This window comes from Rhinolophus ferrumequinum, chromosome 23 (genome assembly GCF_004115265.2).
Source record: "Rhinolophus ferrumequinum isolate MPI-CBG mRhiFer1 chromosome 23, mRhiFer1_v1.p, whole genome shotgun sequence".
Lineage (NCBI taxonomy): Eukaryota > Metazoa > Chordata > Mammalia > Chiroptera > Rhinolophidae > Rhinolophus > Rhinolophus ferrumequinum.
The window spans coordinates 340,420-365,774 of record NC_046306.1 but is presented as its reverse complement, the minus strand read 5'-3'; the positions used below and the strand labels follow the sequence as shown (position 1 = coordinate 365,774).

Sequence of the window (25,355 nt, the reverse complement as noted above, 5' to 3'; positions counted from 1 at the left end):
TCGCCGCTGCAGCCTCGGCTCCCGACCCGCGGGCCATGCAGGCCGAGTGCCCCCCGGCGCCCGGTCCAGGCTGCAGGCGCCCCCCGCCCCGGGCTACCGGCCGGGACCCCGCGGCCGCGCTCGTGTCGGTGCCCGCGCCGCCGCAGGTACCGGGCGCCGGGGGCGGGCCGCCAGAGTGCGCTCGCTGCAAAGATGGCGTCGGGGCTGCACAAACTTTGGGCTCCTGGGGGCGGGACGGCGGCCCGTGCGTGTCCGTGGGTCCGCGGGGCTGGGCCGGGCCGCTGGGGGCACTTGCTGCCGGGGGCGCTTCCCGCCGCGCCCGCTCGGGCACGGAGCCGGGGAGGGGCGCGCCGGCTGCAGCCGGTTTGTGGGGGTTCCCAGCGGATCTGGGGTGGGGACTGGGGGCCCCGGTCCGCTGCCTCCGCTGAGCACACCCGGTCCGCAGGGCCCTGCCGTTAGCGGCGGCTTTGCGGACTTGGAGTTCGCGACCCCGCAGGAACCAGAGCCGCGGGACCCGGGGACGTGGGCGGGGGCGGCGGCAGGAGCCCAGACACCGTCGACGCACAGCCAGGTGCCAGCGCACAGGTGAGCCAGCACGCCTGGCCGAGATGGGCGTGCGCACACGTGCTCTCTTGTGTGCAGGGGTGGTGGATGGGACGCAGGCACGTCTTCTGGACACCCCCCAATGGTGGTGGTGGTGGGGGCTTGTTGTTTCGGGGCAGGTCAGGGTCCCCAACTGGGTTTCTGGCCACACCCCCAGCTCTCCAGCTGTGGAAGAGTTGAGTAGAAACGATAAGTGTGTTAGTATCTCTTGTTCCTCTCAATCCCTGGGGGCCATAGGTCAGAGCTGGGAGGGGGCCGCTGTCAGTCTGTGTGTGTATTTGAGGCTGTGCGCCGGCGTGGCGTCCACTGCCCAGGAGTCCCCAAGCTTCTGAGTCATCTCTCCAGCCCTGCAGTGAAACCCTCTTGGGTGCCCAACAGCCTGGACTGGCTGTACAGGCAGGAGTGGGCTCTGGCCGGCAGGCTGGGGCCTGGAGACCCACTTCTGCTTAGAGGCGTTCCCCTGGCTGCTGCTGACTGCTAGCTGCTCCTGCCCCCACCCCCCCGCCTGGCCCTAGGCCCACAGCTGCTGTCTCACAGCCCTGGTTAATGTGTGATTAGGGGAGGGTTGGGCTTCTCGTGCCCTGGCCCCACCAGTGGGGCCTCAGACCCCCGTCCAGCACCAGGGTCTGGAGACACCTGGAACAAAGCCCTGGATGCAGATAACTCAGGCTTCAGGGAGACCCCGGCCCAGGCCCTGCTCCTGGGGGTTCCTGGAGATCTGGGGCCCTGCAACCCGAGCTGGGGGTGGAGCTGGGCCTCCTGCCCAGCGCCTGCAGCAGGGAACCTGCTGTGCACACACGTGCCCAGGCCTGCACGTGTGTGCCTAGCCAGGGGAGGGGTCTGGAGTACTTACTGGGCCCCACCCGCCACCCCCACCCCCTTCTCCTCCAGAGCCCCCCAAGGAAAAGCCTGGCTGGATGAGGTCATGGCAGCCTCAGCCCTCACAAGCCTGTCTACCAGCCCCCTCCTGCTTGGGGCTCCAGCTGCAGCTTTCAGCACAGGTGAGACTTAGAGATATGGCATGGCGCAGGGGTGGAGGCAGGGCCCAGGGCCACTGTTCCTCCGGAACCTGGGGCCGGGGAACAGCATCACATTGTAAACACGACATCAGGATCCCCTCCCTGAGGCCAAAGCCCCAGTGCCCCAGGCCACAAGCCTCCATGACCTGTCCATATACACCTGGCTGGCCAGTTACTGCCCCACACAGGCCTTCCCCATTTATCCTTCCTGTGGTAGGGAGGTTAGTACTCAAGCTGCTGTGGCCAGCTCCTGGCTACCACCTCCTCCAAGAGGGTTTTGCCCACCAAACTCACCTGTGAACAGGTAAGCAGGTGAGGCTCAGAGTTCAAGGGACTGATGGCTGCAGCTTCTGCACAGCAGCCTGAGCCAAGGATGTCCTGACACTGGCCTGGCATGTCCCCGCAGAGCCTGGCTTACAGCCCTGGCAGAAGAGCCTGGTGAGGCCACGAGGCAGTTACAGCAGCAGCCCCAGTGGGGACTGGGGCTGGGACCTGGCCAGTGAGCAGACCTCCCCAGCCACCCCGTCGCCCCCACTGCCCCCTGAGGCAGCCCACTTCCTGTTTGGGGATCCTGCCCCTAGGAAAAGGAAGGTGAGCCCTGGGGGCAGCACTGGGCTGGGGCACACGTGGGTGGGCGGCCAAACCTGACCCTGACCCTGGCCCTTGTCACCCAGAGCTCGGTGCAGGTCCTGTTCCAGTGTCTGTGGAAGCGCTGTGGGAAGGTGCTGAGCTCCGCGTCCACGATGCAGAGACACATCCGCCTGGTGCACCTGGGGTGCGGTGGCCGGCAGGTGGGGGTGGGGCAGGCCAGTGGGCCACTGCTTCAGCTCCCACCTGCTGTGTCCCCGTCAGGCGGCAGGCGGAGCCAGAGCAGAGCGATGGTGATGGCGAAGAGGACTTCTATTACACGGAGCTGGATATTGGTCTGGATGCGCTGACCAACGGGCTTTCCAGCCTAACGCCGATGTCCCCTGCAGCCTCCATGTTGCCCGCATGCCCCCACGTGGAGCTGCCGGAGTCCCGGGCCCTGCCTGGCTTGCTGCACCCACTGGCCCTATCCCCACCCCCGGGGCTGAGCTCTGTGGCAACAGCCCAGGTGTGCCGCAGTGACCACGCCTACCAGGTGGGTGAGGTCACGGGCAGCCACTGGGGCCGGGTCGCGGGGCGCTCTGGAAGGGAGCGAGACCACCGCGTCATCTCCTCTCAGGGCTGCCTGGCACCCACCCAGCTGGAGTCACAGCGCACCACAGGCAGGGCCTGCGTGCCCGCCCTGCCCTCCAAGCTTGGTGCCAGCCTGAGGTGCGTGTGCGTGTGTTTTGAGGGGCCCGGGCAGGCGCCAGGCGGGGGAGGTCCCGGCGCAACAGCGCCCCATGCCCCTGTGTACTCCCCCAGGAAACCCCGAGGTGACGCCAAGAAGTGCCGGAAGGTGTATGGCACGGAGCGCCGGGACCTGTGGTGCGCTGCCTGCCGCTGGAAAAAGGCCTGCAGGCGTTTCCTGGACTGAGCCGCCTCGCCTCGCATTCTCCCTTGGGAGTTAGAGGACACCAAGCTCCACCCCCAGCCCCTGCCTGGGGTCTCTCCTAGCTGCAGGGTCTACTTTTTAATGGGGACCCCCAGGGGTGGAGGAGAGGCCCGCCACTCAAAGTGCCTTTGAAGAAACCAGCCTTTTGCACTAAAGCCCCAGGGTCCCCCGGGGTAACTGCCCTCCCTGCCTGTCCATGGACTTGTCAAGGGTGCGGCGGATGGACCCAGGATTGAGGTCACATGGGAGCCAGTCCTGGGTGCACTTTGAGGGGTTTCGAGGAGGGGCCTCCCAGCCCGCAGGTGACCTGATGGTTCAAGGGCCCAGGGCTGACATTCGTACCATGTTTGCAAAGCTCAGGTATCTTGCCAGGCGAGGAGAAAAATTAAAGGTTTGGGATTTTTCCAGAAGTTGTGCCTGCCTCCTGGGGGGAAGGACGTGGAACTGGGACTCTGCCACATGCAGGGGTGGTGGGCTGGGCGGGCCTGGAAGGCCGGCAACAGGCTGCAGAGTGCTGGGGGTCACTCTGGCCACGTCCGCCCAGAGTGAGGCTGGAGGACAGGACACTGAAACACACGAGGCGTCTGCTTAAGCAGCAACTTCCCAATTTATTGAAAGTGATCGCTTTGCAAGAATGTCTAAGCTAATCCCGTCACAGAAAGGAAACCCGCAGGCAGGCCCGGAGCCCAGGCAGACAAGAAAGACATTGCAAGACCACTAGAGAAGGTTGTTTACCTGTCCTGTAGCTACAGAGAAGCAGGCGACAGCCCTGACATCCACCGACCCATTACGAAACCTCCCCCCCGATAAGAAACACATCTCCAATACAAACACAGGTTTATAATAATTAATATAAAGTCAATATAATATAGATTATCCCCAGAAAAAAATCAACACTCTTCAAGCACTGCCCTTTGTCTTTTTGACAGGTTGAAAGCATGTTGAAAAAATAAATATTTAAGAAAAGCACACACACAGCACCCTCACTACAAGTATTTCTAAAAGGGCTGCATACGAAACACAACATAGGGTCTAAAAATAAAAAAACAACCATTATGGCTTTTTAAGAGTTGCACATGTCACAGAATGAGCGAAAATAAGATTATCTTTCATAATATTGCAAAAAATTCCAGTTTTTGCATTTTCTCAGAGTTTTCTTTTATATAAAGGAAGATGTGCAAAGTTGGAAGCAGTAGCTGTGTCTTTTGAATCAAGGTCCCAAGGTCCCTATTGAGTCCTGGCAGTGTTGTGACTCCCAAAACCCAGGGTCCAAATGTACAACCTGGTTGGGATCCGAGTTTGGTGCAGAAGTTGTCCGGGTCCCGGCCCCAACCCCACCCCAAGAATTCACCACCCGCAGGACTGTTTCCCACTTTGGTGTTGCAAACACCAAGATACAGACGGACACAAATGAAAAAGTACAAAATGTGAAATGTAAGCTACACACTTCCTCTTCGTAAAAAAATATTTATTAGTTTAAACATTGATTTGAAAAAAAAAAGATCAGTCACATAAAAAAACCCTTCATGACGCACCTTTCCCTCCATGCCTCCGGAGAGGGGACACCACACGGGAATGTGAACCTGCCACCCAGCGAACACCAGGGCAACTCGGGGGGCCCTCAGTCTTCCAGTACAGTATTGGTTTTAAGGAAGAAAACACCCCTGTGGCACTGACAGTGAACCCCCAGAAAGGTGAGCAAGGGCTGTCCAGAGCGAGGAGTGAGCAGGTCAGAAAGAGCAAGACGTCCTGAGTGCAGAGGCAGAGGCGGCCCAGGCGTGGGCAGGACGGCCTGAGAGGTGGGATGGGTGCAAAGCCCAGAGACACCTGTTGATAACAAAGGTCTGGTTCCATTTTACAAGAAAGTAGGTCTGTTTAGAAAAGGGGTTAGAAAGTGGGGGAGGTACAGAGTTCTGAGAGCCCGGGAGCGGGGGGGGGGGGGGGGACGCTCAGCCAGGCCTCCCTGGTGAAAGGCGGAAAGGGGAGCACGTCCAGCTCCTGCGTGGGCCTGGCCCACAGGGCAGGAAGAGCTGGCAGTGTGGAGGGCTCAGCGCCTGCCCGGCTCCTGCCCCCAGCACGTTTGGGAAAACCTTGGCCCTTTCTTTTAAGGACACCAGTGTCAGGAACTCAGAGAGTCCCCAGCGGAGGGAAGGGGGGCAGGCAAGCCAGGTGACAGCTCCAATGGGAACACTCTCTTGGAACTCATAGAAACAGCGGCTGATTTTACTGAGAAATAAATAAGACAAGAGCTGAGCCCGGTCCCCTGGGGCAGGACTTCCAGGGCAGCACCATGTGTGTGCAGTGGCACGGGCCAGCCTGGGCCCCCCGCCACCCAGCAGCAGCCCAGATGGCTAGTGCCCCACGCCACCACTGGAACCTGCGTCAAGGTTTTGTGGAGTTTTCCACCTAGAAGGAATAGATGGGACACAATAGCAAACGTGTGAAAGCCATTTGGTTTAGAGTCTATGGAAGAAAATAAAAACACTGTCTCCAGCCAGGCACCGTGAGTCCTCCAGTGGGATGAGCTGCAGGTTTGTGGGAGCCAGGTGGCTGGGAGGGTGGACGGTCTCAGCAACGAGGGGGTATCGGACACAGCCTGAAAAGGGAAGACAGACAGGCGTCTGTCCTGCGGCCGGCAGTGCACGAGGTGGGCCTTTGCTCTCCACAGGGGAAAAGAGAGGACAGGTCATGAGCGTGTGTGACCGACAGCAAGGGGACTTGACAACAAGCCAAAGGAAAGACAACTCTGTGTTTTGTCAAGTGAGGAAAATAATGCCAAACCCAACAATTCCACGTAACTGCCTCTGCATGACTCCTTAGAAAGTTCGCTTCCCCACTCAGAGGCTGAGCAAGACCCGCAATCAGGAGCACGGCCTCCAGTGCCAGCAGCAACAAAGGAAGCGTGCAGGGTGGGGAGGGACAGCAGGCGTGGCCTGGGCAACAGGCTGGGCAGAGCCCAGGCACAGGGCCAGCCCAGGCTCTCCAAGGAAGTGCACACAGAACTAAGAGTGGGGTCCCCTGAAGGGAACCCGAGGGGGCCTGCAGTGGGGAGCAAGGTCTCCAGCTGCTGCCTCCACCAGAAGATAGCACCTGGGAGCCCTCGGCCTGGCGGGGCTTCTGCAGCGGTTTTGTGTGGAGCACCAAAGCCCAGGGCCTCGCTGGATAGGACCTGGGTTCTGCGAGCGGGCGGCAGAGCCATGAGGACAGACGGCTCCGGGCAGTGAGCAGGCTGCTGCGAGGGGCGTGGGGGGACAGGGTGGGCTGGAGCCCTGCACAGCACGGGAGTACGAAGAACTCCCCCCATCTCTTGGACCCGAGCAGCGCCGACCCTGATCTGGCCACTGGGCCAGCAGGCGTCCCGAGGCCAAGTCGGCCCCATGGGCCTCCTTGCTGCTCAGCTCACACACGCCTGCTGTTCCCAGACAGTGGGAACACGCTCTCCCTTCACGCAAGCCCACCCTGCACCTCACCAACCTCATGTTCCGTCCCAGAGCCCCCCATGTGCTGGGCCACACCTGCTTCTGAGACCACAAGGCTGGTTTCTGTGTGTGTCTTGGGGGCAGGAGCGGAACAAAGGAGACCTGGAGGAGGGGCCGCGAGGGGTCACATGGCCCCGCCAGGCGAGTGCAGCCCCTAAGCACGCACAGGTGGAGGAGAGGCACTGTCCCAGCGCAGCCCCAGCCAGGGGGCCTAGGAGACCCAGGTGAAGTCCTTGTCAGGCCCCCCAGAGGGGCTGCGGGGCCCCTGGGGCGAGTCCTCGTCGTCCTTCTCGTCCCCCAGCAGTGCATCCTCGTGGGCCAGGCCCACGTCATCCTCGTCCTCGCCCAGCTCCTCCTCACCCTCCCCTCGCGGGTCGTCAGGGTCCTCTAGGTAGGGCCCATCGCCAGCGAAGAGCTCGGGGGAGCCGTCGGCCCCAGCGGTGTCCAGCGGCCCGGCCATGCCATGGCCGGCACAGTCGGCACACACGCCATGGCGCCGGGAGCCGTGCTTGATGCCCACGCTGGCGGCTGACATGAACACGCGGCTGCACAGTTTGCACACGTACTTCTTGTCCTTGCTGTGGACCTGTGGGGACAGGGCAGCCAGTGAGGGGGACGGGGTCGTGACCAAGGTTCAGGCTGGAAAGGGGCCGCTGAGCTGCCCTGGTTGTGCTGTGAACACGCCGGACTGGTGGGTCACGGCCCTGGACTTCCTGACTCGGTGGTGCCCCCCACGTCATCCCGTCACACCTGGCCCAAGACCCTGTAACGAACGACCTCCTAGGCTACCGAGTGGGGCCACCCAGCACAGCAGACATGGGGTCGGGGGACGGCCTGGGGGGAGCCCCCGGGGAAGGGTGGGCGGGACCCTCAGAGCCTGCCGATTCTAGAAATGGAGCGTCAAACCACATGGTCCCCAGGACTCTCTTGGGTGTTCTCTGTTTCTTTCATATATTTTAAATCCAGGGCTTCTGTGACCCTCCCCCAACAAAAGAACAAAAGCGAAAGCCACAGCCACAGGGATACTGTTTGGCGGGCAGGGTGGGGCCGGGGGCAGTGCCAGCCCCAGGGACACCGCGAGAGATAAGGACCAGATGGCCGGGTACTTGTCTGAATGAACTACTGGAAGGGAGAGGTAGGGATGCGGGCGCCATGGCAACCCATGGTTCCACTGCTGCAGTGGAAGCCGCCCCTGCATCTGCTAGAAGTGGGGGCTCAGGTACCTCCTCGGGGTCAGGGGCCCTGGAGAAGTTAAAGGGGATGCTGGAGACACCTCCACAGAGAAAAACAAGCCATCACATTTCAAGCACACTTCCAGGGACGCTGACCCTCCGGAAGCCCACCCACAAACCCAGGACAAAAGCTGAGCGGCAAGGCGAACCTGAGCCTGGAGCAGGACGGTGTTTACTGAAGTATGAATGTGGTTTTGCTAAAGAAAAGATGTAGCAACCCCTGAAACCATGACTTCGCAGCACTTGTTAGTGTGACTCACAGAGGCAGTTCTCTTTGGACAGGACCCCTCTCTCTAAAGCACTCCTAATGGGGCCTCTGCAGCTCCTTGTGGATTAAGCAGAAGCAGCAGAGCTGGACAAAAGGGACTTGGGAAGTCACCATGTCCAGCGGCCCAGCAGCTGTGCCCTCCAGGTCCAGGGCTGTCGCTCTCCTCCTCTGCTGGACCCCACCTGGGGGAACTGGGGCCCCCACTCCCAGGGCTGTCTCCCCCCCACGCCAGCTTTTTGAACTGACCTCAAGGGATCTCCCCCAGGTGTCCTCCTCACCCACAAGTAAGTGCCCTGCTGAGCTGGGCTAGGTGAGGCTGCCCGGTAGGGAGGAGACAACGAGAGCCAAGTCTGACGGGACCCCGATGCAGCCAGAGCCTCTCCAGGTGGTGGGCTCTGCTCACACGCTGACGGACACACATGGCAAGGACCCTGTTCACTCAAGTGGTCACCCTGCCAGGGGCCAGGCCTGAGGCGCTTGCCGTGGCCCAGCCCCCAAGTCCACCACTCTTGTGCCATGGAAGCCTGTTTCATGCTTGCCGGTATGACATGGCCCCTCCAGACTGGCCTGACTGGCCTCGCTCCCACACCGCCTGGTGGGTCTGCTGCTGATGGTCAGCAGGCCAGCCTGCTACATGTGTCCAGCCACGCCTGTGCACCCACAGATGACTCTGGACACCCCTAAGATTGCAAACTGACAACATCACCCCAATGGCCTCTCCCCAGCCCCACGTGAGCCCAGGGCTGCAGCCACCACCTCCCCTCAAACAGCTCCAAGCCCGAGCTGGCCCACCTGCAGCCCTGCACCCCACCTCCAGTGCACACGCAAGGGGGGCTCAGTCACCGCGGGCAGCCTCCTGGTCTGGCCCCCAGCGCAAGCCACCCGGACTCCTTGGTTTATCTCACCCACACAGAGGTCCCTTACCCTGTCGTTTCTTTGGAATCTGCCTCCATTTCAAGGACGACCTTTTCTATCATTTCCTGGCCAAGCACATCCACCATTCAGCCCCTGCTACCTGACAACTTCCCGCCAGCGCCCACGAGAAATTGGTAATCAACACCTTTCAAGGGCAAGGAGGTGTGGGACTGGGCTCCTGACTTCAGGGCAGGGGCACAGAGGAAGTGACCACATGGGGTGCCTTGGGGGGCCAAGGACAGAGGTCCTGAGAAGAGGAAGCATCGCTGAGGTCAGGCTGGAGCAGAGGGGCCCCAAAGGCAACCGGGGGGTGGTGACTCTGCACCCAGGCCTGGGGTCACAGCCCGCTGGGGTCCATGGGGGTTGGGGTGGACCTCACTTCAGGGCTTTCTGTGGCACTCTGCACCACCGGCTGCACACCAGCGGGGCGCAGGGCGGAGCCCAGGACGGGCCCTGGCGTCCCCTGCTGTGCCCCACACCACTCACCAGCGTGTGCCGCTTCATGTGCTCGCGTCGTGTGAACTTCTTCCCACAGATGTCGCAGGGGTAGGGCCGCTCACCCGTGTGGGAGCGCATGTGCCGCTTCAGGATGCACTGGTGCATGGCCGAGAAGCTGCAGTACGGGCACTTGAACTTCTTCCTGATCACCGTGAACTCGTTCACTGAAAGGCAGCAAGCGAGTCACCACAAGGCCGCTGGCCGAGGGCCCCTGCTCCACCGTCCCCACTGTCCCCACTGGCCCGAGGGCCCCTGCTCCCACCGTCCCCACCGGCCAGAGAGCCCCTGCTCCACTGTCCCCACCGGCCGGAGGGCCCCTGCTCCCACTGTCCCCACCGGCCCAAGGGCACAGGGCTTTCCTCCTGAGGTGGCAGAGGTACTGGGTGGCCTGGGACAAAGAAAGGTCACAGGCGACTGCATCCACTTCTCAGACACAGCCAATTTCTTACACGTCAGCATCAGAAACACACATGGGATCATAACAGAAAGAGTGTCAGCACCGGTGAGGCCGAAGGCAGCCATGGCTGGGCCCCCAGATCTGCAGGCCAGCGGCGCTGCTCTGTGAAGGCAGAGGGAGGTGCCGCTGGTGGTCACAGCCCAGTGAGCGACAGGCCAAGGCCGCCTGAAACGCGCAGTGAAAGCAGAGAGCGGCCTCTGCCTTGAAAGAGGCTTGTCCCCCTTCTACCTCCCCGCCTTTTCAAGAAACCACGCCATGGGCTCGGAGGGTCACCCTGCTGCCAGCTCGGTCTTGTGGCTGAGGCCACATTCCACAGCAGGACAACGCTATGGCCTCACAGGCACCTCGTTCCAACTTCAGGTGGTCTCTTTGTGGCGTTGGGGGTTGGGGGGCCCAGGTGGTGGCCATACGGGGGCAGCTCACCCCAAGTGGCAGTGCAGATACCATGGTCAACCGCTCTTTTTTTTTTTTCATTTGTTAAATAGATTTTATGAAAATCTAGCTAACATATGATATTGTATGAGTTTCAGGTGTACATCACAGTTACTCGACCTTTATAAACCTACAGAAGTGACCACCCTGATAAGTGCAGCAACTACCTCGCCCGTACCAGCTGGCGCAATACCATCGACTGTACTTCTTATGCTTACATTGCATCCCCATAACTTATTTGTTTTATACCTGGAAATTTGAACCTCTTAGTTCCCTTGAACTTCCCACCCCCTTATTAAATTTTTCAATTACAGTTGACAGTCAATCCCTCTCGAGCCTGAAGGGCGTCCTCCTAGCACCCCTGAAACCCAAAGACCTCCTGGGTTTCACTGAGACAGCCGAGAGCAAGTCGTGCAGCCGCATTTCCTCCTGTGCAAGGAGCCTGGTGGCAGACATCTGTGCCCCGGTCTGGATGCAGCTCCCCGGGCCGTCATGCCACCCACAACCCGCAGGAGCAGAGAGCACTCAGCCAGATCTGCCCCCAGAGGACAGAACAGGGTCAAGAGCAGCAGACTCGGCTGAAGGCGGCTCGTGGAACGAACACCAGCAGGAGTGGCAGCTGGTCAGGTCAGGGTGGCCTCCCAGCACACGCTCAGATCCCTACCAAACGTCTACGTGTGGCAGGCCCTGGCCACAGTCGCGACCACCCCTGGAGGCACCGAGAGGGAGGCAGACATGAGGACAAACACTGCAAATCATAGCCCAGGAGAGCGGGGAGGGCAGAGGGCTGCGGGGACCCAAAGCTCTGGGCCCTTCCCTGGGGCAACTGGGCCAGCCAGCTGCAAGAGTGACCCGATGGTCCCCTCAGGCCCCCACATCACACAGAGGCAGAGGCAGGGGCCCCTCACCACCATCTCTGTGAAGCATGCCTCCATGGCCCCCAGCCATCTGCTGCTCAGACCCCAGCCGCGGCCACATCGCCGTGACATGGCACCAACGGGATGGTGCTGGGTAGTGACCCCAAGCGCACGGGCCCCTGCTCGTGCCCGGGGTCTGCGCGTGGGTCACTCTGCAGCCCGCTCCTGAAACACGCCTGCTTAAACATGGGGAAAACCTGAGCGGAACACTCTGTTTTGCTTCTTAAACAAGCCCTAAATTTTCTCCCAAGAACCCTTACACGGTATCTAAATAATCACACAACGCAAACGTCCACATTTTCCAGAGCATGTGTCTGCAAGTCCTGCCAGGGGCCCCAACCACTCACGTCCCCGAGAGCACTCTGCTCTGGGGTCTCCTACACCCACGACAGGCAGCGCACGCCAGGGACACAGCTGCTAGGATGACCGTGTCCACGAACGGCCAGACATGAGGCCATCGCGGCCCAAGACCGGGCTGTGTGGCCAGCAGCACAGCTCGCACCCGCCAGCACTCATCTGGTTTCTGATCCCAGAAAAGGGCCTCCGAGTGCCCACCAGGCCTGAGAAGCAGGCTCTCCAGGTCTCTGCCAGATTTCTAAGTCCTGTGCTAGGAAGGAAAGCATTTTCTTACCTTCAGGGCCTTCAGTGTGCATGCGTGCGTGTGGTGGAGGCCGTGGAAGGGACGTGAAAGCACATAGGAGGCTGAGGAGTCATGTGTGTTCCACAACACAGTGACTGCGGTTAGAAATACCTGACTTACAACTGCCTCTCTACGCATAAACATGTAACTTTTATAAAGTGGAACAATGACATACAGTTACATAGAACGCGTGCCACTTGATACGCTGTGACCACCTTTCCACGTTATGACGTCAACCTGCACGTGTCTGAACGGCTGAGGCTCTGAGCTTAGTAAGCGGAGGTGCTTCCCTTTCTTCTCACCCTGGTGAGTAACGCTGCACGGAGGTCCCTGCAATGGATCTGATCGCCTCCTGATGACCAGCTCTGAGAAGTGCCCTCCCTGCCGTCTGTCCCCGCTGGACACGGCGCGCAGCCCTCACCGCTGGCCCTGCCACAGAGCGGGGTGGGGCGCCCACCGAGACCACACTCCAGTAGATGGGACACAGACGATGGTACTGCTGTCACCATAACTGCTCTCTGTAAACTCGGCCTACTGGCCAGGAAGGAAAGCCCGAGCAGTTCAGCAGCTTCTTCACTGGGGAGGAGCCCACCCTTCCCAAAGGAAGCTGTGAGGAAGCGGCCCCAGCACCCGGGCCAGGCTGGGCTGGGCCCTCCTGACCGGTGGGTCCCGCCAGGATGCTCCTTTGTAAAACTGGCCAAGACAGGAGAGGGGGATGGACACGTGTGGTGCGGGACGCACACAGAAGCTGAGCTGCAGGGAACGACTGTCACTCGGGCCACAGCTCCGGAGGAGGCCAGCCGTCTGCCCTGACCGCCCTGTCCGTCAAGCAGCAGTGTGACTCCCCTGTTCCGCCGCCCTCTGCAGCCCGTTCTGTTATCACCCAATAGAGCAAGTGTGCTGCCGGCTGAGATGGAAACGAGGACGAGGACACACTCACACTCTCACACACACACACACTCACCATCAATATCCTGAGAAGCCCAAAACAAATGTAAACACAGAACAAGTTCTGTGGAAATGAGTTGACCTAAATGAAGAACCAACCCTTCATTATTGAAAGTCTGTACGTTCAGGAAAGATTAATGTTACATAATGATAAGTTTAAGAACTCTTTGAAATCAACCCGAGCCACAGTATCTCAGTGAGAAATTCAACAGTATACGAGACGGAGTACCTGAATGAACCGCTGAATGTTCCGTACGTTGGATGACCGTGCAGTTTTATGGGAAATAATATTAGTGATAAGAACAAAATCAAACCATTATCTATTCTAAAAATGTTTCCTACATCCCTCATTATTTTACCAGCTACTGCAAACCTATTTCTTTTAGGTACTAGGGAACCAGTCTGAAGATTTTAAATTGTTTTAAAATTTAACCAAGGCCTTTCAGCCCAACTGCCCAGAGAGACCCTGCACAATGCAGGTCTCCGTGTGGGCCCTGGTCCATGCTCCATCCGCCGTGGAATGAGTCACCCAAACGAACAAGAAAAGCAGGCGCAGGCCGTTAACACAGAGGCCACAGTCGGAGTAACCGCAGGGTTAGACGTCCTCCCCCAGCAACCTAACAGCTCGAGAACCATCATGACCAACTAAAAAGAAAAGGAAGTCTCGGGCACCTGGACGGTTCAGTGGTTAGAGCACGGGCTCTGAACAACAAGGTCGCCGGTTCAATTCCCGCATGGGATGGTGGGCTGTGCCCCCTGCAACTAAGATTAAAAACAGCGACTGGACTTGGAGCTGAGCTGCACCCTCCACAACTAGATTGAAGGACAACGACTTGGAGCTGATGGGCCCTGGAGAAACACACTGTTCCCCAATATTCCCCAATAAAAATTAAAAAGAAAAGGAAGTCTCTAGAAGTGATATTCAAACGCGAATGACCACTTACATAAACCTGACCTCTGGAAAGGATGGTGTGCACCAACTGACCCACCTTTTAACTCCTGGAGACTCCACTGGAGTCAGGTTGCCTTAGCAGCAACACCCTAAGCCTCTGAAACCCGAGCCCCCATGTAGATGGCGTCCAATCACGGACGGGCGTGCACAGGGCTGGGGGCGCCTGTCAGACTGACGGGAGGCACAGCTCTCCCAGAAGCCCTTGCGCCCTGCCGGCCGGCGCGACTCTCGTTCCTCCATAGCCTGGCAGGTGCCACCTGCCTCCTCCTAACCCACCTGCTCCTTGAAGGGCGGCGAGCCTCTGCCCCAGCCCAGTGCCCTCATGTCCACAGCCACTAGCTCTGCGCAAGTGAGCAGGCGTGGGACCCAACATGCAACAAGGGGACAACAGCAAGCAAAGCACTCTGTTTAAAAAGCAGCAGCTCTGGTCGTCTCCTTCACAGCTGGAGAGAGAGCGGCGAGCACACCGGGCCGTGGGGCTGGGCTTGTCCTTGGGACTTTGGAGAAAGTAATGGGTCAGGACACCTGTTTCTGTCCCAGGGGACTGTGGCGCGTCTCCCTGTCACTCCCCCCACCCCACCCCACACGTCCACAATGCGATGTGATGGCCCGCCGCCTGGAGGCGCACCTGCCCACATGGGCACCCAGAGGGCTTCACCTGGCTGCCAGTGGGGATTCGAAGGATGACCACTTTAAAGGCACAAATGGATGCCTAGGCCCAGCTCCTAACGTGGCTTTGCCATCAGCCGGTGGCCACCTGGACCTGAACGCCAGGCCTGGCCGCCGCGGGAGCACATGCGACGTCTGCTCCAGCACAAAGGCGCCTGGACAAGGCTTTCCCACCCAAAAACCATTGTTCGCAGTGGAGGCGTCGGTGTCCATGGGTGTTTTCCTCATGGGGCCTTCGTGACTTCAGGGCCAAGCTGCAAAAACCCAAGAAGCCTGGGCATGTCCCCCGGGCCTGTGGGACGAGCGCCGGCCGCATGGCGTGTGGGAAGGAGGCCCAGTGTCCTGCACAGGCCACAGCCCCTCAAAACCCCGGGAGCCTCGCCGCTCAGCCCAGGTCTCCAGGTCTCGAGAGGCATTGATCTAGAACGAGAGACAGACGAGTTACGAGCCATCAGGAAGGAGTGAAATCAAGACGACTGTGAGAGCAGAAGCATGTTGTCACCTCTTACTCACCAGGTACCTGTCTAGTCACCACAAAGACGACCTGTCACGTGTCTGGAAAGGAACCCTGCAATTAATTCTCCACATCAGACGCTGGAAGAAAAACGCACATTAACGGAACACAAGGCCTCCCACAAAACCGTCCCTTAGAAAGGACGGCACAGGGACGGCATTCAATTAACTCCAAGTGACGTGGTGAAGCTCTTCGTGAAGGTTCCCTTTTTCTCAGGGAGACAAATGGATCTAACAGACCCCCTTACATAAGCCACTGTGTGTTCAGGGACAGGAAGGACCTGTCTGAGGTCCCTGAGTCAGCAGGGTCATCGGCGGGGGTAGTGACACACGTGGACGCAGCACGGCTGGCCGCTCAGCTTCAGGAGCTGGCGTGTCCTGCCTGCTGCCACATGGTTCAGACTTCTTTCCATTGCGGGCGGATTCATCAGAGGAGCATTTTCATTTAACTATAAACTTCAGTAACACGCCGCTGTGAGCATGAAACGACTTTCTGCAAAAGCTAAGCCTTTGGTCAGCCTGGAAGGGCTCTGCTCTCTGCCCGCTGGGCCGAGGGGAGGGCAGAAAGAGCTCCGTGCAGCTGCTTCCGCAGAGCTCGGGACACGCTGGACACGCTGAGCACGTGGTCAGGGCACTGTGCCCGGTGACTGGGCCGAGCGGCCATGCGCTCGTCTCACCTGGGCTGGGGGCTGGCTGTCCTCAGCCTCGGTCTGGCCGGCCCCACTGCAGTGTCCCGGCTGAGGGGAGGGTGGAGGGGCGCTCGGCCATCACGTCCCCACATGTGACTTGGGCTGGCGCCAGGTCCTGGGAACACAGGAAACGCGTCTCAGCCACGGGAACGAGCAGCAGATGGTGGATTTAGAACGTTCTGGAAGCACCATCCTTGACCTTCCTGCAGTGAGCAGAGCGCCTTCATGTGTGACAAAGCCCGGGTCTCGCAGGGGGAGGCACTTGGGTTCTTTCACCAGCTCGCACCCTGAAAGCAGGGTGTGCTGGGGTCTCCGTGCCTGACTTGTCTGGGGCGGGGGTCTCTTTCCGAGGCAAAATGGTACGACAGAGGTTGTCGCCCAGGAAGTCAAGAGCGTTGTGAGAACACGGAGCATGGGCTGAGAAGCACGCTCAGGGGTGTCAAGCTGGCTGTTTATCAAAAGTGTAGTCACATTGACAAATGCCCTTTCACGAGAAACTGTAACATCCCAGAGTCTGTCCAGGACCCACTGGAGGTCTCTGACTCCTTTATTAAATATTCCTGAAACCATGGCCAAAACAAGGGTGGGCTACGGCTGCTCCCGCACGTGCCTCCTGGACAGCTGGGCGCCCTGCGGACAGAGAGCACGGCGGCAGGCCCTGCCCGCCCGCTGCCCCTGGGCCCTCCGAGGTTTCCCTCCCAGAAGAGCTCGCAGGAACTTGGTGCATCTGTCCACAACTGTTGGGGTCTCCACACTGTCCACACTGTTTCTGCAGGTGGTGTCAGGGGGCCGCACGCCCACCACAGTTAGGGTGATGCATTGAGTGCCCGGGTTGTCTCGGGATGACGTGAGTCCCACCCAGCACTCGGCCTCCTGTATCCACATGGGCTGGTTTACCAGCAGTTTGTTCCCCAGAAATCGAGCAGTGACCATGTCCTTATGGTATTTTTAAGGCCCCAAGTAGATGGCGCACGGGTCAAAGTCCCCCTCGCTCACTGCACACCAGTCACGACTCCTAAACGAGGCGTTTCGACCCACGAATGATGCTTTTCATGGCTTCTATTCAGTGAACAACAATTATTAACAGGTAGGACGTCAATTTGATGCTAAACATATGATACAATCAAAGAGTCAAAGAAAAGAACAGAAGTCCTCTTACGGAGAAATCAGTTCAACCGCCATAATCTATAAAGCACCCATCTGTGAACTCAGTCCTCTGGAAACAAGGAAACTTTCTAAAAGGAAGGTTCCAGAACCATCCAGAAAGGGCCTCTGAGCACCGCCAGCATATTCAGTGGTTCTCTCAAACACCTGCAACCCCCCTCCCTTTCTTCTGCACCACTGCCATGACCAGACCACATTCATGCACCAGTGTCCCCTCGAGCAGACGAGGCAGCACGGGGACGGCTTGGGACCGCCACAGCATCCTGCCAGGAAGCGGCATTGTCCCCTCGCCCACCACAGCGAGAAGCAGGGCGGCAAAGCCTCTGCTTTGTGATCAGCGTAGCCCAGTTTAGGCCATTTCTCTTTTCTTCAAACGTGTACTCAGGTCCTTAGGAATATACACCATCCCTGTGCTCAGCAGGGTAGCGGTTGGGAGGATGGGATGGCCGCCATGGGGGCGCCTGGAGGTGCAGGGGCGTCTCCACACTGAGCCTGCGGTGCAGCCCCCAGGAGGGTCCCCCACCTGGACGTAGACCCTGCCGTGTCACAGCCCCCACCCTGAGCAAGTCACCAGCCTGTCCCTTCACAACATCTCCAACAGGAAACGTCCTCCTGCTAACGATGGCAGGTCTGGAAACAGAAAGCGGTGAGCAGAGGGGATGGGGGCCAGTTCAGGGGTCTGACACCCCTGCGCAGTTTTAGCGGGGACTGACGTCCAGGAGCTAAAAGCCGGACGGACGTGCGACGCCGCTGCCTCAGCCCTTCCCTCGTGTGGCAGACCGTGTACCAGCGCCCCGGCCACAACCACAGCCTCCGTGCTGGGGCTTCCTCCAGCCACCCGCCTGCCGCAGGAGGATGACCACAGGATTACAGAAAATACACTTTTTTCTGGGTATTTCCATTCCTCATTGTAGCACATGCCCAGAAACAGGCAGATTTTACTTAGGACGTTAGAAAGTGATGTTTTAAAATAACCCATCAGTTTCTACGGCCTCTCTGGCGGGTGGACGTCGAAAGCCACACAGCCCACGTGGTCAGCTGACTCGCGAAGGATTCTGCCCGCTTCTAACCGTTTATGGGAAACAAAGGGGCAGGATCTTATGAGACAAGGAGTAAATTTAGGATATGAAGGGCAAGGAATTGAAACATACAGACATAACAAAGCACCAAACCCATTCGCCAACTTCACAGCAATATGAGAAATGGAAGGGTGGGGTTTCCCGCCACAGCTCTCAGCCACTCCAGCTGTGCTGACACTTGTGTGAAGCAGTGACACACGTGTGTGGTGGTTACACACGTGTGTGAGGTGGTTATACACGTGTTTCAGAGCCACCCTCAGCCCCACATCAAGACTGACAAAATACACAGTGCAGTGACCACATGGGACGAGGTCAAGATCTAGGAGAAAAACCTGCCCCGAAAGGCCCCACCCTACAGGGTCACCACTCGGGGTGAGACATGGGGCCTCTGCTGGGGCGACAGAGGAACCGAGGCAGGAGGTGGGATAGCACCCAGGGCAGCCGCGGCCGGAGCTGAGCCCATCTGTCCAGAGCCCGAGCCAGGTCCATGGCACACGGTTGCTGGACCGCAGGTGGTGAGACTGGGGTCTGGCCGGACCCCTCGGCTGCGTCCACAGCACGGTTCCCACACTGATGCAGCAAAGGCCTTTGCACAAGCCCACCTGGATATACACAGTGGAAAAAGCACCAAGAAACCATACCTTTGCTCGTCACTCTTGGTGACAGACAGATCAGCCACGTGGGGGCAGCAGAGAGCTGGTGCCACCCTCTTGGAGTCTGTGACGCGTGGTGTTTGATTAGGAGCGGCAAGAAACAGACAGGACAGATGAGTGTCCAGGCCCCCAGGAGATGGTGAGGACCCGTCACAGCAGAGATGCAGCTGGAGGCCCCCAACCTGCCCCCTCCTCGTCACCCACAAAACCTGTCCAGTCGTCCCCTTGGCTGGAAGTCCAGCAGCTGGACGTGCCTACTGGAAATTCCAAATGCCCCCGATGTCCTGGAACCACCCCCTTCAGTTGTCCCAGGCCCGGCACAAGTCCAATGGTCTCTGCCAAGTGCAGCCCTGATTCGCAAGGGGGAGGGGCTGACATTTTGGCCCATTTACGCACACACCTCACTCATGGATCCGATGTTTTACAAACGCTGTTGTGTTTAAATTCACAACAGCTGTGTAAGTGGCACTACCGCCAGCCAGACGCAGAAAATGAGGCCTGACTGTGGTTTTAAAAGGACGCCCAATGCCACACGGCCCCGGCCTGAGTTCCCAGCCAAGTCCTGTCTACTGGCCAGGCTTCCAGCCTGCCCTGGACACTGGCAGGACACAGAAATAAAGGGAACATGAAAATTATTCTCCAATCATAGTCTTTATTAGCCATACGCAATTTTCATCACTCCAACACAAAACCTGAAATGTTCGAGTGTTCATGAAAACAAAGATATAAAACTACTGTTTTTCAAAGCAGAGATTAAAATAAAGACATCGTCCAAATCCCCAACATCTGACCACTGCCGGTTCTTCCTTTACTTCATCCACAGTCAGCAAAGCATCGCTCCCACCAGGGGTCACTCAGGCCCCTCCGCCCGACATGCAGACCCCACAGCCACCCCGGGCAGGGCACCCCGCCCCACTCTTCACTCGGCACCTCCCATGTTGGGGTGCATCCAGCCCCCGTGGAGAGAAACGGGGCCACACCTCACTCTTGCACACCCACACTGAGTATCAACTAAACTGTTTCTCCCTGGTGACACGCTCAGTGCCTCCTTTAGCAGCACATGGGCAGCTGCCACGTGTGTCCCCCGAATGGCTCTTCAGAGCACCTGTGACACGGGAAAGAGGCTCGCTCTCAGGCTGGCACCCGCGGGCTGGCGGGCAGGGTGGGTGTGAAAACGCCTTCGCGTTTTGTTGGGAGGACATCTGGAGTGAGCCCGCTGCCCAGCAGCACGGCTGTACCCCAGCCGCTTCTGGGTTCGGCATGTGATCCTGGGCAACCGGAAATCGGTTGGAGACATTTAGTTGCAAACACAACGTCCACTGCTTCTTACAGACCCACGTGCGACCAGCACTGTCTAGTGGGAACAAAAGCAAGGTGCATCCTGATCTCAGGCCCCCGGCACCTCTCCCCACGGCGCAAAGGCAGGACAGATGCCAGCACAGGGAGCCCGCCCCGCCCCTCCTGCAGGAAGGCTCCGGCGTGCCCTGTCTCACAGGCTCATCCTCACACTCAGGGCTCCTGTCCCAGGCCTGCGCAGTGCACGCGCACTCTAAGCTCCGTCAGGTTTTAGGTTTAGATGCCTCAGTGTCAAGTACAGGTGCTCTTACAGGCACATGCCGGCCACCCTGACGGCCCCACGTCCACTGCCCTCTGGCCCTGGGCACCCAGCACCACAGCACACGGGTCCCGTGGGACCTTCTCGACGAACCTCAGCGGGGTCTGAGGGCACCGCAACCCCCCGCTGACGGCCAGAACCGACGCGCTACGCCCTCAGCCACCGTCTGGCCGTGGCCTGATCCCTGCTGCAACTTTCCACACTCAGAACTGAGCTGAGCAGCCCCGCCGGGCCGGCACTTACGGGACAGGGCGTGTGCGCCTTTGGGCAGGTACTCCAGCAGCAGGGAGCTGTCATCCCCCAGCACATCTGCCTTGAGCGACAGCAGGCTGTTCTTACTCATGAGCGCCGCCCGCAGGCTGGCCACCGCAGTGGCCTGCTGCAGCACGTCGTCCTTCTCAGGGGTGAGGGGCGGGCCCAGGAGACCCTCGTCCACGTGGGCGTACAGGTCAGCCCTCTCCCCTCGGTTGTCAGAGCCACCAGCCTCAGTGATGGTCAGGTCCACGTCTGCGGGAGGAAACAGAGAACAGGAGGTCACAGTCAAGACTCTTCAAGCGGGAAAGAGGCGCATTCAGGAGGAGCCATGGCGACAAGCTTCCCAACCTCCCAGCTGCTTGTAAGGTCCCACCCCACCCTGCCAGCCGGGTCGCTGAGGTACCCCAGGACATGGCAAAGTCACAGCTAGGGCCACGGGCTGGGGCTCAACTGCGAACGGGGGCCGCTGAGGATCAGAGAAGGGGAGGCCTGTGTTGCTGTCAGACCGCCTTCAGCAAACCGCAAACTTTAATACAGAAATGGGCTGGCACTTCCGCAGAGTCCGCGGGAGGCAGTGCAGGGACCTGCCACCAGAAGCGGCGTTTTGTACTAAAACACGTCAAGCATCCCCACTGTCTGCAATCCAGCTGCAAGCAAAGACATGCCACCAAGGGCTGCATCTCCAAAGTCCCAGAGTCTTTCTGCTGGCACCCAAGTCACAAGTTACGCCCCAGATTTCTGGAAAGAATGTTTAGGACACCTCCTAACATAAGGATAATACCGTCTGAATAACACTTCAAAGTAATTGGTCCATCCTGAAGACTGGGATTATAAAGGAGGACGAATGAAGAAGTCTGACAAGTCTGAACACTTGTAACGTCCAAATCAGTGACAGACATGGCCATCACTGTTCTGGGCGCCGCCGTCTGGCTCTGGTTGGCCTCTGTGTCTACTCTGGTGGTGACTTTTGGAAGTGGGGGAGGGGGTTGGCCTTTCCAGAGTTTACTATTCCTCTAATGAGAAAGCAAAGTGCCCAGGATGGGGAGTCTGAGGCCAGCCCTGAGTCCCCCCCAGGTTCTCATTGTCCCAGGCAGAGGGGACAGAGGAGCCAGCCGGGCTCCAGGTAGACAGTCCGCTGAAGCCAGGTGCCCAGTAAGTAAACGCAGAGGCTGCTCAGCTTCCCGGGTCTTCCTCGGTCCCAGCTTGAATTCAGAAAGAGGAATTTAAGACGACGGTGTCAAAAAGAAGTTTTACCAACAGAATAGGAAGCTGAAAGCAACGTTTACATGGCACCTGATCCATGTGTAGATAGTCCCATGCTGTATAAAGCTACGAAGTACGCTCTTGTTATGGTTACGAAAAAGCTAACACCATTGAAAACACTCCAGGGGACGGTGACCAACGCAGCAGTCCTGTCACTGGCACCAGCACTGGCTCCTGTCACTGGCTGTTCTGTACAAACCTAATCTCCAGGCTTAAAGTCGATTCTAAGTGCAATTTTGGTTTATGTGCCCACTTTCAGGTTTCCACCAGGCAGAAGGCAGGATGCCCATGACACAGAGCTGGGAAAGCTGTGCAGTTCAGACACGCAGCTTCCAGTAGCACCTCTGGCCCACATCATTCGGCCATAAATGTGTGACAAGAACTGTCCCCACCCCCAAAAAAAAAACTGTGCCAAGGCAAAGATGACATTTCTAATGAGGAGGACTCGAGGGCCAGCTGTGGGCCGCCACCGTGAGAGCAGACAGCACACAAACGGCTCCCTCAAGTGGCTGGAGTTGATCTAAGCCAAGAAGCGACAAGACTCTGAAACCTTCACGTACCAACGAGCAATTTGCCGCGGAACAGTTATTTGTGGCAAACTTAGACGTGGTGACTCAGAAACAAGCGTTAACAGTGATGTTAAAAACATGACAAGCCGAGGCCAGGTGAGGGTAGGGGTTTCGTCGCAGCTCCTTGCTGTCCCACGTCCCAGTGAACCCCCCAAGAGTCTGCAGGAAGCCACCCCACAGCGCTGTCCGCACATTGAGTCACGGCCCCCTCCCTCACACGGCCATCCTGCATGGCTCGAGTACTGGCGTGGATGCCCCAACCCCTGGGCTAAGGCCTGGCACACAGGAAGGTTCTGGAATAAACACCAGGTCTGGGAGGCAGGACCACAGGCGGAAGCTGCCCCTCCCGCCCCAGTGTTTTGTAGGACCAGGTGCCTTGTTTACAGACCCCATGTGAACATGCCAAATGCGCAGTCCTGTATCTGAAAACTGGGCTGCAGTCCACTAATTCATTTGTAAGGTAGCTCCTTAGGGGAGGGGGCTCCGTCTGGAGCCACCACGCACACGTGTGCACACGCACACGTCCCCTTCTCAGGGAGCCTGCATGGCACCTCAGTCCTCCTGGCCCTTTATCCGCACCCCCCAACACGCCACACCTTCTTTAGGTGCAACGTCTCTCTCCCCCAGAATGTTCTTCCAGGGCAGGGCGGTCACTGGAGTCCCATGTGCCTGGATCTTTTCAGGCCTTTAATTGTGGAAACACACGACGTGGATTATCTTAACCATGTTTACGGGCACAGTTCAGTGGCATCAGGTATGTGCAGCCGTCACTTCCATCGTCTCCCTCCAGGACCTTCTCATCTGAGACCATCCCCGTTAAACACTAACTCCCCTCCCCTTCTGCGCCCACAGCCCACTCTCTGTCTCTATGACTTCGACTACTTTAGGGACCGCCTGTGAGTGGAGTCACACAGCCCTTGTCCTTCTGTGACTGGCTTCTCTCACTGAGCACCGTGTCCACCAGGTCCATCCACGCTGCAGCAGGTGTCAGAATGCCCTTCCTTTTTTAGGCTGAATCACACTCTACTGTGTGTATGGACCACATTTCGTGTACCCGTTCAACCGTCAGTGGACATTTGGGTTGCTTCAGTAAATATTTGGTGAATGAATGAATTAAAAAAAAAAAAAAAGGGAGGGAGGGAGGGAGGAGGAAAAGAAAGAAAAAAACGATCATTTGGCTGCAAACACTAGTACACACACTGGCCGGGGTTTCTCTGAGCCCCACAGCGTCCTGACAAGAAGAGGGGATGGGCCGCCCCCAGCTGGGGGCTACTCCAAGGTCAAGGCTTTCAGCAGCTGTTCACCTATAGCAAGAACATTGAGTTCAGAATCCATGTTTTTGTTTATTTTACACTTTGAGGGAGAAAACATGTCAGTAGTGCCATTTTGAATTTCCAAGTGTATAAACCATGCTTGTACCTTGGAAGAAAGGCCTTTGCTCACATGCGAGCAGTTCTGGGGATCCTAGGGACGGGGACGCAGCTGGTCTCCAGGTGCCCTCCTCCAGGACACGGCCCCACATCACTCCCCAGCTGCACCCCAGGCCCCACACGGGCTCCGGCCCCACTTGACTTACAGACCTGTGTTACATCTGTCTATAAAACTTTCAGAAAGAAATCATGGAAGGAATCTTTGTGAACTTAGGCAAAGACTTCTTAGATAGGACCCCAAAAGCATGAACCATGAACGGTCACAAATTGGACTTCGTCAAAATTTATAAAATAGGGCCGGCCCGGTGGCTCAGGCGGTTGGAGCTCTGTGCTCCTAACTCTGAAGGCTGCCGGTTCGATTCCCACATGGGCCAGTGGGCTCTCAACCACAAGGTTGCCGGTTCAATTCCTCAAGTCCCGCAAGGGATGGTGGGCTGTGCCCCCTGCAACTAATATTGAACACGGCACCTTGAGCTGCGCTGCCGCTGAGCTCCCGGATGGCTCAGTTGGTTGGAGCGCGTCCTCTCAACCACAAGGTTGCTGGTTCGACTCCCGCAAGGGATGGTGGGCTGTGCCCCCTGCAACTAGAAAACGGCAACTGGACCTGGAGCTGAGCTGAGCCCTCCACAACTAAGATTGAAAGAACGACTTGGAAGAAAAAAAAAAGTCCTGGAAATATACACTGTTCCCCAATAAAGTCCTGTTCCCCTTCCCCAATAAAATCTTAAAAAAAAAAAAAATTATAAAATATTCTCCTCAAAACACAGTTAAGTATAAAGGAGCCATAGACAGAGAAGTGTTTGCAAAACACATACCTGACCAAGGACTTGTAATCAGAACATACAAAGAACTTTCAACTCAGCAGTGAAAACCGGACAGAGCCTTGAAGTGACGTTTCCCAAAGACAAGATGCTGACGGCGGGCGCGGTGGGGAGAGCAACTCCGCACCACAACCAGCAAGCCCCGCGTCACGTGCGGGCACGCCACGCGCACGGGCACCACGCACGCACGCACACTACACACGGGTAGGCCACATGCGTGGGCACGCCACACACGCTCCAGCACGCCGCCTCCCGCGGTGACCGGTCACCACGTCCAGGGGGAAGCGCCAGGAGCTTCGCGGATCCTGGAGTGACAGGTTTGCTGTGCTCACTGCCCCTTACTATGCGGGGCTCAGTGCCCCCACCTGGCCTGCCAAGTGGCCTGCCTTGTCCTTCGTCAGCACAGAACGCACTGAGGTTCTTCCTCAGAGCTTACTCTGGGTGGGGCATGACAGTGGCGTCCCCCCAACTCTGTGAGGCGTCCCCTGAGCGGCCAAAGAAGCTCTGCTGGCCATTCAGCAAAACCAAGTGTAAGTGCAGGCGGTGACTCAAACGTGTGGCCTTGGCCATGGATGAGCCAGAGCTGCAAAGACTGCCGGTCACAGGGCGCGCTTGTCTGCAGAGGTCAGCGCCTGCCCTCTCGGCCACCCACGGCCCCCAGGCTCCGCGGTCTCACGGTCTCGGCCAAACGTCCCACTGGAGGGCACTGCTGATAGACCAGGATGGATTCCAGGTCATAGCTCACACCTGGGG

General features: G+C 58.4%; 2 protein-coding genes across 4 annotated transcripts in view; one reads left to right on the top strand and one right to left on the bottom strand.

Moving 5' to 3' along the window:
• The first annotated feature begins 24 nt into the window (after positions 1–24).
• SLC2A4RG (SLC2A4 regulator) lies at positions 25–3,580 on the top strand. The gene is made up of 8 exons (XM_033095532.1): positions 25–146; positions 446–585; positions 1,495–1,604; positions 2,029–2,213; positions 2,297–2,397; positions 2,475–2,745; positions 2,830–2,921; positions 3,015–3,580. The coding sequence occupies exons 1-8, from the start codon at positions 36–38 to the stop codon at positions 3,124–3,126; spliced, it is 1,122 nt and encodes a 373-aa protein (XP_032951423.1). The 5' UTR covers positions 25–35; the 3' UTR covers positions 3,127–3,580.
• A 137-nt stretch (positions 3,581–3,717) lies between these two features.
• ZBTB46 (zinc finger and BTB domain containing 46) overlaps positions 3,718–25,355 on the bottom strand; it is a 46,542-nt gene continuing 24,904 nt past the window's right edge. For 2 of the 3 annotated variants that reach the window (XM_033094895.1, XM_033094896.1), the window contains exons 3-5: positions 20,508–20,771; positions 9,525–9,700; positions 3,719–7,209 (exon numbers count right to left, since the gene is read on the bottom strand). In XM_033094895.1, coding sequence (XP_032950786.1) covers positions 6,835–7,209; positions 9,525–9,700; positions 20,508–20,771 — 815 coding nt within the window. In that variant the 3' untranslated portion in view covers positions 3,719–6,834. Of the gene's footprint in view, positions 7,210–9,524; positions 9,701–20,507; positions 20,772–25,355 lie in introns of all 3 variants that reach the window. The other variant, XM_033094897.1, reaches the window with a different exon arrangement.

Coding starts and splice junctions, on each gene's coding strand:
- SLC2A4RG (XM_033095532.1), top strand. CDS start 36: ATGCAGGCCGAGTGCCCCCCGGCGCCCGGTCCAGGCTGCAGGCGCCCC. Junction 586..1,494: donor AGCCAGGTGCCAGCGCACAG/GTGAGCCAGCAC, acceptor CTTCTCCTCCAG/AGCCCCCCAAGGAAAAGCCT. Junction 2,922..3,014: donor AAGCTTGGTGCCAGCCTGAG/GTGCGTGTGCGT, acceptor GTACTCCCCCAG/GAAACCCCGAGGTGACGCCA.